At 35.7% G+C, this 14,525-nt stretch overlaps 1 protein-coding gene across 2 annotated transcripts in view; it reads left to right on the plus strand.

The window, feature by feature from the left end:
• LOC106871048 (hemicentin-1) overlaps nt 1–14,525 on the plus strand; it is a 359,318-nt gene that overhangs the window by 219,832 nt on the left and 124,961 nt on the right. For both annotated transcript variants that reach the window (XM_052965571.1, XM_014917317.2), the window contains exons 19-24: nt 3,122–3,400; nt 7,551–7,826; nt 8,471–8,779; nt 10,588–10,875; nt 13,206–13,487; nt 14,104–14,385. In XM_052965571.1, coding sequence (XP_052821531.1) covers nt 3,122–3,400; nt 7,551–7,826; nt 8,471–8,779; nt 10,588–10,875; nt 13,206–13,487; nt 14,104–14,385 — 1,716 coding nt within the window. The remainder of the gene's footprint in view (nt 1–3,121; nt 3,401–7,550; nt 7,827–8,470; nt 8,780–10,587; nt 10,876–13,205; nt 13,488–14,103; nt 14,386–14,525) is intronic.

The following is a 14,525-nucleotide window of genomic DNA, read 5'->3' on the forward strand; positions in this document are numbered from 1 at the left end:
GTATCGCAGGCGCTAGCATAATGAAAACAGCTGAAATGTTTGGTGTATCAAGAAGTACTGTCTCAAAAGTAATGACAACCTTTGAGAAAGAGGGAAGAACCTCCTCATTGAAACAAAACTCCGGAAGAAAACCAAAACTTTCAGATAGGGACCTTCAGACTCTTATGTGAATTGTTAGAAAGGATCACAAAAGTACAGCTCTCAAAATTATTGCAGAGTTTAATGACCACCTCGAGAACCCAGTTTCCACAAAAACTGTTTGCCAGGAGCTGCACAAAGCCAGATTTCATGGGAGGACTGCAATCAGAAAACCACTACTTTCAAAAACAAACGTTGCAAAGCATTTAGAATGGAGTAAAAACCTACAGAATTGGTCCCTAGAGCAGTGGAAGAATATTATTTTCCCAGACGAGTCATCCTTCACCTTATTTCCGACCACTGGCCGAGTATACGTGTGGAGACAGCCAAAAGAAGCATTTGACCCAGACTGCCTTCTTCCAACTGTTAAACATGGAGGAGGATCTGTGATGATCTGGGTGGGGCTATATCTTGGAAATCTGCCGGCCTAATGGCTTCCATTCATGGCAGAATTAATAGTCAAGACTATTTAAGCATTTTATCTGATCAGATTCATCCTATAGTTGTGGAACTGTTTCCGGAGGGAAATGCAATCTTTCAGGATGATAATGCAGCAATTCACACAGCTAAAGTTGTTACTGAATGGCACGAGGAACATTCTACTAAAGTTAAACATCTTATCTGGCCACCACAGTCCCCAGATCTCAATATTATCGAACATTTATGGTGTAGTGGTTAAGAGCGTGGGCTACTAACCCCAAGATTCTGAGTTCAATTCCAGGCAATGACCTGTATAATAATAATAATAATAATAATAATAATAACAATATCGAAAAATACCTTAGGAATCATAATCCAGGTTCGAAATTTCCCCAAGACACCTGATGAAGGCTGGAGGGTATATCAGCCAAAACGTTGTGTTGACAACAAACAAGACGAGGACAAATATCCGTCAATTGTAAATAATGTATTTATGGTGCATTTTAGAAAAACAAATGAGTCGATATCCTCCACCATTATCACTACAAGAACTGGAGACTATTTTAGGTGAAGAATGGACAAAATTCCTTTGGAAACAATTCAGACTTTGTATAAGTCATACCTTGGAGAATTCAAGCTGTAATTACTGCCAAATGTGGTCCTACCCCATATTAAAATAAATTTGTTTGAAATTTTAAGGTGTTTCCATTATTTTGTCCAACTCCTGTATATATTTATATATGACGGGCTTCATTCAGTTCCTGTTTACCAAATGCATTCACGAGGCTTTAATCAGCTCAAGGCTATAGTAGAAGGCACTCTTTAAAGTATTGAGTTGAATTTCATGTAGCCACCTGCTAGCAACTTTTCTCCACCACCCACTTTGTAGGGAGTATTACCCATTTTTCTGGGCTCTTGTCACAGCTACACACCATTCGAAATTTGCATTAGTTTTTGTATGAAATAAATCAAAAAGGAAGGGAGTGGGGCATGTTTGTAGTTTGTAGAGAAAATGTTCAACATGCCTGGGAAAAAAAATGGTCTTTCCCGCCAACTAAAAGACACAAAGAACTATCAAAGAAGGCGAATAAGTACTGGTGGAAGGGGGGGGGGAAAGAAGAGAGAATTAACACTCGATCCTTCTAGAACTCCCAGAATGAAAACATAAACACCTGAAAGACTTTCCCTCTCTTCATTACTAAATATTTTTCCCTCTTTTTCATTGTTAAAAGTAAAGAAGCTAGAAAAGATCAATTGTATTTCAGTCTAATTGTTATTTTAAATGACTGAGGCTTTTCTTTCTCTGTCTCTATCACTTCACTCCTTTTCTCTATGGTTAAGGGACTGAAGGTGCATAGCTCAGTAGTTAGAGGTATTCGGCCCACGATCGTAAAGTCATGAGTACAATTCCCAGTGGTGTGCTGTGTTCTTGAGCAAAAGTGAATTATTCAAACCCCAAAGAATTCCTCTCAACACATGGCTATCATGCTCCCCCACTACTTCTGCTCATGATCAGAGATGCACATATCATCAGCCACCAAAGGACATGCTCAACTGGTTAAGGTCAAACATCTGACAAGCAAATCCGTGCTATTGTGCAGAATATTTGCTGTATCCCATCTTTTATACCAAGACAAAACAATGGAAGTGTTATCTTAATTGATAACACTTTCAATCAATTAAGATCAGAAGCCATGAGAGTCACTGCCTGGTACTGCATCCGAGCATTTATTATTATTATGATTATTATCATTGTTGTTATTATTGTTATTATTATTATTACTACTACTACTAAGGCAGTGAGCTGGCAGAATCATTAGCACACTGGATGAAATGCTTAGCAGTATTTTGTTCATCGCTACATTCTCAGTTCAAATTCCACCAAGGTCAACTTTGCTTTTCATCTTTTTGGAGTCGATAAATTAAGTGCCAGTGAAACACTGGGGTCAATGTAATCAACTAGTTCCATTCCCACAAATTTCAGGCCTTGTATCTATAGCAGAAAGTATTATTATTATTATTATTATTACTATTTTTAAGAAGGTGGATAGCTAACAGAATCATTAGCATGCCAGGCAAAATGATGAATGAGCAACAGTATAGAGGTTACCTCATTAGCTCATCAATGTTACAGCCAATGTTTTGTCTAATTTAAAGGAACCAATTAAATCAACCATTGTCTGTTCTTTGAAAAATGAAGAAGGAAATAAAAGCAGCTGGAACCTGTTGATGGTGTTACTGTTGTTGTTCAACCGAAAGTTAGCTCTAAATGAGCAGACCTGTAATGAAAGACATTCCATCCATGAACATCCTTTTCTTTTAGAAGTTATCTAGGACTAAATTATTTAATATGTTCTTTCCTGGTGGTAGGAAGTGATTTAAAGGAGATTTTATTGATATTTTTAGCAGGTCAAGCAGCTACACAGGTGCTTTCATTGGCAATGTTGAGCTGAGATTTTTAAGTTGTCTTCATTTGGATTTCCTGTGTTCTTATCTAATTACAAATTCTTACTCAAATTTCTATTGAATAATAATAACATTTTTTCCAATTGCTTTTTTTCAGAACCACCACGAGTCCTCAGACCTGATGTTGAGAAATTAAATACAGTTATAGGTGAAAGAGTGGAGCTTAGGTGTGAAGTTATAGGTGCACCTCTTCCTGAAGTGGAATGGAGGAAAGATGGTCAGTTAAAGAGTACATATGACAAAACACATATGGCAATAACACCAAATAATACTCTAAAAATCCATTCAGTTCGACTAGAAGATGCTGGCACGTATACATGCACTGCTGAAAACCCCGCAGGAAGGGCTTCAAAACGTTTTGTCTTGGAAATATTCAGTAAGTTATTTGTTCAATTATTGTATTTACACACACACACACACACACAATATTGTTATTATCATTGATGTAGTAATTATAGTTGAGGCATAACTCATCAGAAGAGAAGAAGCAGCATCCACAAAAAAGCAGTGCTAAAGAAATAAAATATACCAAACACACTCTGAGAAATAGTTGCCCATAAAGTTTTAGTCTTGAGGAACAAATGAATGTAGATTTTTAATATTTATAGACTAATTTTCAGGTTATAGAAAATCCATTAAGTAGAAATTATACTGAAAGGTGGTTATGTATTAAAAAAAATATCTTTATATTGCAAATTGTATATTGGCACCATCATGGCTGTGTGGTAAGATGTTTGTTTCCCAACCACATGGTCTGGGTTCAGTCCCACTGTGTGGAAACTTGGGTGTCTTCTACTACAGCCTTGAGCCAGCCAAAGCTTTACAAGTGGATTTGATAGACAGAAACTGAAAGAAGCATGTTGTATATATATATATATATATATATATACGTGTGTGTGTGTGTGTGTGTGTGTGTCTTTGTGCCTGTATTTGTCCTCCATCACTGCTCAACAACCAGTGTTGGTTCGTTTAAAGCCTGTAACTTTGCAGTTTGGTAAAAGAGATTGATAGAAAAAGTATCAGGCTTAAAATACTGAGGTCGATCTGGTTGATGAAAAATTCTTCAAGGTGGTGCTCCAGTATGGCTGCAGTCTAATGACTTAGAGAAGTAAAAGATAAAAGATATGTATGAACGTACATATGTATGCATGAGCTCAAAACATAAAGAGCCATAACAAAATACCACAAGGTATTTTGTCAATGCTCTAATGATTCTGCCAATCAAATGATGTCAATGCTCTAATGATCCTGCCAATCAAATAATAATGTGTAACTGTTTTATATATTATATTTACATGCAGCAACACAAAAATGCCTGTGCAGTGTCACATAAAAGTTTCCATGCAGCACCATATAAAGTGCTTGTGCAGTGCCAGGGTCTGTAAGGTGGTTGGCATCAGGAAGGGCATCCAGCCGTAGAAACCATGCCAAATCAGACTGGAGCCTGGTGCAGCTCCTCAGCTTACCAGCCCTGGTCACACCGTCCAACCCATGCCAGCATGGAAAACAGATGTTAAATGATGACGACGACGACGGTGACAATTTATTTATATGTAAAACAACCAGTATGGTGCTAACAGCATGACAAATACATGAAATACATTCTAAGAAGTGATTGATAGTAGAAGAGGTGTTAAGAAAATATTGCTACAAATGAAGAACGGGTGACATATGGGGTCTGCAAGCCACATCACAGGTGTGTCTTAGAAGGAGAGTAACTCCAAATAAGGACTCATATAAATAACAGTGGACTGTATATTTCTCCTTGCATGGGACACCCTCCCTTGCATCAGTGGCAAGATGAAATGTATCCATTTACCTCTGTAAAGTGACTGGTGACAGGAAAGGCATTCAGAAAAGATGCTGAAATAAACTGTATGAATGAGTTGCAAACTCTGCAAACCATAAAACACTCTCAGCACTGTAACTTCAAATAAGAACTGATAAACAGTTGAAGGGATTTTTAGTCCTCCCATATAACAGAATCTCTCTAGTGCCAAAAGCATGATAAAATGTATGCAATTTACACTTGGTCATTTTCTTTGTTGCTCTATATGTACAGGATGACAACCCTTCCAATTCATGCCAACATGGAAGACAAACACAAAATAATGGGGATTCTCGGTAAACAATCAGTGAAAGCTTGATTGTTTACAGTTTACCAAGCCCTACTGACATGCAAATGACAGTTAGCACTTAGTGAAAGTGCATGGCTTAGTGGTTAGGGTATTTGGCTCACAATCATAAGGTATTGGGTTCAATTCCCAGCGACACATTATGTCCTTGAGCAAGACACTTTTTATTTCACATTGCTCCAGTTCACTCAGCTGGCAAAAATGAGGTCTATTTGTATTTCGAAGGGTCAGCCTTGTGACATTCTGCATCATGCTGGATCTCTCTGAGAACTACATTAAGGGTACACATGTCTGTGGAGTGCTCAGCCACTTACACGTTAATTTCACAAGTTCCGTTAATTGGATCAACTGAAACCCTCATCAACATAACTGACAGAGTGTACTGCACTTATAAATACAATATCAAAAAGCAAGCTCTCACCTTTAGATTTAAGTATTGAGTTCTCCCAACTTTTTAAGTTTTGAGTTCTACGTATTGAGTTTAGGTATTGAGTTTTAAGTATTAAGATTTAAATATTGAGTTCTCCAAGTATTGAGTTCTCACAACTTTTGTTTGCTGAGAATCTTCCAATCAAAGCATATACTTTCAAGAAATTAAGTTTCTTTTGGAATTAAACTTTCTGTGATTAAACTATTTTTGTAAAAAGCTTTCGCTCTGTTGTAATTAAGATAATCACCATTTAACATCTATTTTCTATGCTGGTATGGATCGGATGGTTTGACATGATCCAGCAAGCCATATGGCTGCATTGAGTTCGAATTCTAGTTTTGGCATGGTTTCTATGGTAAGATGGCCTTCCTCAACCAACCACTTTATTGAGTGTACTGGGTGCTTTTTTTTTTTTTTTGTGCTGCTGGCGCTAGTAACTTGCAAGGTAAAGAAAGACAAGAACAAAATGAAGGAGAAAGGAGGAAAAGAAAAAGAAGAAAATGCCTTATCAACTAAATGGAAGGGAGGTGTTAGTATTTGAGAGGGGGAGGAGGAGGTGAGAGTTCTGTGCTGTGTGTTGAAAGGCTAGAGTGTGATGGAAGAATAAGCCCAGGTGCCTTGCAATTGGGATACAAGGCTACCTCATGTTATATAAGGGTGGATGGGGGTAGCTGGAAAGATGACAGATGTGGTAATGGGATGCTGGAGCATCTCAAAATACAAGGTGTGTGTAAGAGAGGATGCAGGCAGTGGATTGCAGAAGATGGGGGTGACAGAAGGGTAAGTTTCATTAGAGTGAGATGTGAGATGGTTAAAGATGGGGGTAGAGGGGAATGTAATGAGTGATGGTGAGAGATGTAAGAGTGTCTTGGTGGGGATGGTTATAGTAAGCAGAGCATGATGATAGATATGAGAAGACATTGAGAGTGACATCAGATAAGAAAGGTGTGTTAAAAATGGAGTCTCACTATAATTACAGAATTTATCATACAGCAATAGCGGCCTAATTACTTCATTAACAAACAAATCCTTATATTCTCAAAAGAAAAGAAAAGAAAGGCAAAATGGCAGAATTGTTAGTGTATTGGGCAGCATTTCATTTGGCTTTACATTCCGTTAAGTGCCACACCCTAACAGTTGAGGGAACCCGTGGAAGAGGTAGGCCCAGGAAGACCTGGGCTGAGGTGGTGAGGCAAGACCTTCGTACATTGGGCCTCACCGAAGCGATGACTACGGACCGAGACCTTTGGAAATGGGCTGTGCGTGAGAAGACCCGGCAAGCCAAGTAAGATCGTTGCCAGTGCCCCTGGACTGGTTCTTGTGCGGGTGGCACATGAGATGCACCATTTTGAGCGTGGCCGTTGCCAGTACCGCCTGACTGGCTCCTGTAGGATTTTCGAGCGAGATCGTTGCCAGTGCCCCTGGACTGGCTTGTGCGGGTGGCACATAAAAGACACCATTTCGAGCGTGGCCGTTTTCGTGCGGGTGACACGTAAAAGCACCCACTACACTCTCTGAGTGGTTGGCGTTAGGAAGGGCATCCAGCTGTAGAAACTCTGCCAAATCAGACTGGAGCCTGGTGTTGCCATCCGGTTTCACCAGTCCTCAGTCAAATCGTCCAACCCATGCTAGCATGGAAAGCGGACGTTAAACGATGATGATGATGATGATGATGATGATTCCGAGTTCAAATTCTGAAGTTGACTTTACCTTTCATCCTTTCAGGGTCGATAAACTAAGTACCAGGTGAGCACTGGGGTCAATGTAATTGACTTAGCCCCTCCCCCAAACTTGCTGACATTGTGCAAAAATTTGAAATCTTTTTTCTCAAAAAAAAAAAATAAAAAATAATAATAATATTTGTAAACATCATTGACAAGGATGCTAACAATTAAGAAAATAAATGCAACATCTTGACTATAACATTATTATAACATGTGAAATTTTTTATTTTATTTTAGCTCCACCAAAATTGCCTAAGAATCTTCCAGAATCCAATGAAGCTATTTTTGGAAATCCTATCCTTTTGCCCTGCCCTGCTTCAGGCAAACCTAAGCCTGCTATTACTTGGTTTAAGAATGGTGCAAAAATAAACCCAAGAGAGGCAGGAGTTGATATTCTGGAAGATGGTTCATTGGAATTTGTAAGTGCTGAAACTAAACATAATGGTGTTTATAAATGTATTGCATCAAATACTGCAGGAGATGACTCTTATCATACTTCAATAAGAGTATTACGTAAGTATTTTCATTTGATTTGCCATTACTTGGGAGTATGTATGTATAGATGCCAGCAAAGGCTACATGATGCCTAATTGCAAATAAACATAGTCTTTCAAAACATGTAGCCATTAGGGTATATTGCTTATATCTTTTGTTTTCTGTGGTAATATATGTGGAGATCCGATTCAGAGTAGATTTACTAATATCTTAACATAGGTGAAACCACCTGCTTACTCTGAGGATAAGGTTCACCAGTGAAATATATGAAATCCTCATCCTTTAGGATGCCCATTAGATTTCTGAGACTTCTTTTAGGGAAACCTGGAATGTCCATATCTATCTATCTATCTATCTATCTATCTATCTATCTATCCAGCCAGCCAGCTCTTTCTTTCTTCCCCTCTTTCTTTTTTCTCTCCTTCCTTCCTTCTTCCTCTCTTTCTTTCTCTCCCTCGTCTTTCCTTCCTTCCTTTCTCTCCTTCCCTCCTTCCTTTTTTCTTTCTTTCTATGAAATGTATTATGTGTTTTCATTACATTTTTCTTTAAATTAATAATTCATCTACCACTTCCATATTTCATCGTTCTAAACTTAACGAAATATTTCTATTTAGTACTAACACCTCAAATAGATTTATAATGCTTATTTATATATTTTACAGTACCACCAACTTTAGACAGTATGGCATTTGAAGGATCTGGTGATATAAACGAAGATAATCCAAAGGTGATAATCAATAATAACATCACTTTACAATGCCCAGTTAATGCAGACCCTCCACCTTTGGTCTCATGGCTAAAAAATGGAGAAAATTTACCTTCAGAAGATATTGGAAGAAGAATTTTCTTATCTAACGATAAAGAGCAACTAACGATTACATTTGCGAAACTTAATGACAGTGCCAGATACAAATGTTTAGCAGTGAATATAGCAGGAGAGCTTGAAAAGTTATATGACCTTGAAGTTCATGGTAAAAATCTAACATATTGCCTAATCCTTTTGTTTTATAGGCTTATTCAGTTGTTTATTTAATGCATTCTTATGTTTAAATGTAGACATTATAACTGTTATATATATTTTATATTCTCATAGTTTTTATCTAACTGTTAAATTCTATCAAATATTTTGTTTACACCAATTATTGCATCAGAAACTTGGCAAGAAATAATCATAAAAACCATGCCAAATAGACCCAGAAGTATGGTGCAGTCTTCTGCTTGGTCAGCTTCTGTCCAATCTATGCCAGTATGGAAGAAGGATGTCAAACAATGACGATGATGATGACGCAACTGACTTCTTTCAGTTTCCATCTATCAATTCTTCTCACAAGGTTTTGATCAATCCAGAGCTAAAGGAGATGCCACTTGCTCAAGGTGCCATGCAGTGGGACTGAACCTAAAACCATGTGATAACCACATAGCCACATTCAAACATTGAAACCTATACATTCAAACATTTAAGTTACAAAATATGATTTAATTTGATTTGTAAAAAAACATATTTAATCATTTATGATAGGTTAACATGAAATTAAGACCTTTAACAAATTTCTTGCATGAATATAAAAAATTTCAAAATATAATATTTACTAAATTGAAATTGAAATCTGAACTTTTAAGTTAAGAATGATATAAGGTCTCAAATTGTAAACTGAAAAAATTTCCACTGTATTCGAAAGCCATTCTATTGATAAATATTTATGAAACATTCAGAGGCATTTATCAGAATCTTTCCTTTTCATTTCTGTGTGTCTGTTATTCATGGTTTGTTATTGTACTTCTAAAATAATTTCAAATTCATTTAATATCATTTGATAATAACCTATTTAATAATTGTTTCAAATTTCTGGGTAGTTGATTGCACCAACCCCAGTATTCAGCTGGTACTTATTCTATTGACCTCAAAATAATGAAAGACAAAAATGAACCTCAGCAGTATATAAACTCACAACTTAAAACTAGAAGAAATTCCACTAAGCATTTTCCCCAATGTGCCAACCATTCTGCCAGCTTGCTACCTTTATAACCTATTTAATAATATAAATTCAGTTCTATATTTAAGAGATGAGGAATTATGTACATTATTTACATTCAACGGATATTTGTCCTCATCTTGTTTGTTGTTAACACATTTCGGCTGATATACCCTCCAGCCTTCTTCAGGTGTCTTGGGGAAATGAGAACCCAGGTTCTCATTTCTCCAAGACACAAAATGTGTTAACAACAAACAAGATGAGGACAAATATCCGTTGAATGTAAATAATGTAAATAATGAATATAAATTCAATTTGAAATTTTTTAAAAAACTTCAGATGCAACTTGAGGACTGAAATGCAACTGAATGCTTCATATATTGAAGTATATCTGTAAAATGTGAAATCATATGACCTTGTATTTAGAAGTATTTGGCTCATGATTATAAGGTTGTGGGTTCAATTCCTGAACCATGTGGTACATTATGTCCTTGATAAAGGCACTTCTTTTCACATTGCACTAGTTTACTGAGCTGTAAAGAGTACCAGACAGGTATTAGTATTGCCCTCTTTTACTCCAGCCATCACATCTTGAGTATTCCACTAGGAAGCTGAGAAAGTATCAATGTCTGCTCATGAATACATAGGCAATTAACAATTGCATAATACATGATACTGAGCCATACTTGCAAATGAAGGCTAGATGTACTTTTTGTCTTTAGAATAAAGCCTCTTAGTAGTCATTTCAGTTATATCTAAAGTAAAATACTTGGAAATTTATTTGAACATACATTTTATTTTTCCAGTGCCACCACAAATTAATTTGCAATCAGCCTCTGATGAAGACCTCAGTGTTATTGTGGAGTCTACCATATTTATTGACTGCCCTGTTATGGGAATACCTCTTCCCACAGTTAAATGGTATAAAGATGGTAAAACTATTGACTTTGATGACCAAACACATTTGATGCTTTTTGCTGGAGGAAGGCGTCTTCAAATTTCCAATACCACCCTAGAAGACAAAGGTCAATACCGATGTGTGGCTACAAATGAAGCCGGCAAAATGAAAAGGCTTTACAATGTAAATATTAATGGTAAGTTTCATGTTTATTTCTTATTTTTAATGTTTCTTTTTTCCTTAAAGATATTTTGTTTCCTTATTTCCTGTTAGCTTTATTTATTTTTTGACTTTAAGTAAACATCAGCTTATATATTACTTCCTCAGGGAAGTAATATGTGAGGGAAATAATTTCAGATATATTAAAATGGCAATTAATAAGTAATTGACCAATGTTATTCATAGCAGATCAGCACCCACCCCTTCCACCAAAAAAAAAACAAAACAGTGATTAATATTCAGACACAACATCAAATTCAATATAAATATTTATTAGGGCAGCGAGGTGGTAGAAATGTTAGCATGCCAGGCAAAATGCTTAGCAGTATTTCGTCTGTCTTTACATTCTGAGTTTAAATTCCGCTAGGTCGACTTTGCCTTTCATCTTTTGGGGATCGATAAATTAAGTACCAATTGCATACTAGGGTCGATCTAATCGACTGGCCCCTACTTCAAAATTTCGGGCCTTGTACCTAGAGTAGAAAATAATATAGATATTTATTTTTTATCTTTAATTGTCCAGTCAATAGAATGCAGCCAAGCTTAGGTATCATCTTCAAGAGTTTAGTCGAATAAATTGACCCCACTCTTTGTTTCCTAAGTCTGGTACTTATTCTCTTGGTTTCTTTTGCTGAACCACTAAAACAAAATGGGAAAATATTATCAGTTATTATCAGTAATACAATTGTTAGTGCCTTCTCTTTTCTTCTCAGCAAAAGAGGTGTACTTTAAATGCTTGAGAAATTAAATTTAAGATCACAGGAAATATAAAGTGTTATCATTAATATTAATGAGTTTGTGTTCCACAGCATTGACTTATATTCAAGCAATCCTTTACAAAACTAGAAACATAATGTAGGAAACAGTTTATTTATAAATGAGATCTCTTGAAGTTAATTGAGGGTCTTTAATATCTTCTACACGTCTGTTGAGGTTACTACAGAGAAATATAAATATTAAATAAGACAGAAAATATCTGGAAGTTCTAAAGTGACAACATATGCTGTTTTATATTTCGTATGTTGATGTAATAAAATGCTCAACAGTCTCTGTTAGCACCAAAATATGAAAGACTTGCTGAAGTGTAATGTAATATCTAAATGAAAAATAAACTGAATATATCAGGTATTTTAGATCTTATACCTTATGTCTTTGATCTTTCAACAAGAGAGGGTAAGACACTGAAATCTGATAGAATATTTTATGAACATTAGTAATGTTATGAACATCTTTTCTGGAGTTTCTACTGAGCCTTGCTTAAAACAGCTTACTGTATCTTTTAGAACTGTGATTTATATTGTTTGCTACTGAAAGACAACCAATTGTTACTGCTGTTGTTTAGCCCTAGGTCAGGTCTGATCAAATAGGTCTGTGACCAAAGGCACTCCAGTCATAACTATCCCATAATCTTACATACTCACTGTTGATACAAAGTAATCACTGGTTAACACAAAATAATCACTGTTTATACTTTGGTATTAGCTGAAGCCCAAAATTCAGTTTGCTTGCTATGACACTGCAGGGCTTTATATCTATGACCCATCCATGTAATATTGTTCTAGCTAACACTAAATTGTGGAAACAGCATGGCTTAATGATTAAGAAGTTTGCTTTGAAATCATGAGGTGCCAAATTTGATTCCTCTACATTGAGAAAGTGTCTTTTGCCACTGAGTCAAACCAATTCAAGCCTTGAGAGTAAAACTGAGTAGAAGCCCATTGGATGGATTGTACTTGTAATTCAAATGCACAGCCTTGTCACACATTGTCATGTTGATTCTGTCTGAGAATTATATTAAAGGCACATATGTCTGTGGAATACTCAGTTATTTACTAATTCGATGAGTAGATAGTTCAATTGATTGAACAACTGAATCTTCATCACTGAATCTGGTGGAGATACATTTTCAAATAACACTAAAGTTGTGAGTAGGTGGGACTTCTGGATCCTCTTGAATTTGTAGTATTTCATACTAGTCAGGTAATCTAAAATACTAAGGTCTTTTCAAAGTCATGAAATAAGATATTTCCACATGTAACCATCATTCATCATGTTACTACTGAAGTTATGCATGTCTAGGAAGAAAATGCCTCAAAACAAATGAAATAACTCAACTGTACTAAGATAAAACATCTTAAAGCAATCATCTCAACTATGCAGGCAAGTTGGGTGATAAATGAAAGAAAACATTATAGCAAATAACAACTTTTACTGTAAATTCTGGCATCTAATTAAGACAATTTGATGTATTGGATATGTGCTAAAATATATGGAGATTGTCATAGAATTCTTTTCTTGTATTTACAGTTCCACCAAGAATCAAAGATTCTGAAAATGTTAAAAGGAAAGAAATTTTAATTCAAAAGTCCTTGACTCTCTTATGCCAGGCATCTGGAATTCCCCCACCCAAAATCACATGGTATAAATCAAATAAACTAATTTCCTTCACTAATTCGAACTATTCCTTCAATGAAGATCACAAAATTCTGAGGATTAATACTGTTAATGTAACAGACAGAGCACGTTATATGTGTAATGCAAAGAATACAGTTGGAGAGAGGGAAAAAGTTTTTGATGTAGTCGTATTAAGTGAGTATATTTTATCTCTAATTCCTTGTGTGATTTAAATTTTTGATTTAAAGAAATTCAATTTTGGTTTGTAACCAAAGAAGTATTTGACTGAAATATTTGGTTTCAAGATTAAAGTTTGCATAAAAGGAGAAAATACCATTCAATGTAGACATTTTGAGCAGAGTTCATTTACATTCAGAATTCAAATCCTGCTGAAATAAACTTTACCTATCATCTTTCTTGGGTTGATAAAATACTCGAATCCAGTACTCATGTACTAGGCTTGATCCAATTGATTATGGCCACCACCAAAATTTGTACCCATTACTAGAAATTGATAATGATGACGACGAGAAGATGGTGGATGATGACAACAACGATGATGACTACAGTGTTGATAATAATGACAGTGATAATGATGACAAACAGAAACCTTTTGAGAAAACAGTCTCCAGTTTTTTTGCTATTTTAAGTCCAATTTTCCAAAATTATCAGAAATGTACATATTGCCTACTTTAATGAAAATAGTTACAATTCACTCAGTATTTCTCTGAAATATCTTATAAATTGACAGATATTTTATAATTGAAATATCGAACTGGAAAAACTAAAATGTATTCTATTTCCTTTGTAGTTCCTGCATACATAGAAACAGAATCAAAGATTATTGACACAAAAATTCTCATCAATGAAACAGCCCAGCTTAATTGTGTTGCAAGAGGTGTTCCAAAGGTGAAATTACGTTGGTTTAAAGATGGAAAACCTCTCAACTCTGCAAATAGTCGAATTGAATTTATAACACATGGACGCCAGCTTCGTGTCAGAGGGGAAGATTTATCAGATAGTGGTATTTACACCTGTACTGCAACAAATAAAGTTGGTTCTGATAAAGTCGAGTATCGGTTAAGTGTCTATGGTATGTTTATCTTTCCTTTTTTATTATACTTCACCCCAATGAACTGCATAAATACAGGAGAGTATTGTAGTTCGCTTGAAGCATTGTGTATTGTTTGTAAAGAATAAAAAGTTTTGAATGGTACAACAATGCACTATAAT

The sequence above is a fragment of the Octopus bimaculoides genome, chromosome 2 (assembly GCF_001194135.2).
Source record: "Octopus bimaculoides isolate UCB-OBI-ISO-001 chromosome 2, ASM119413v2, whole genome shotgun sequence".
In the NCBI taxonomy this organism is placed as follows: domain Eukaryota; kingdom Metazoa; phylum Mollusca; class Cephalopoda; order Octopoda; family Octopodidae; genus Octopus; species Octopus bimaculoides.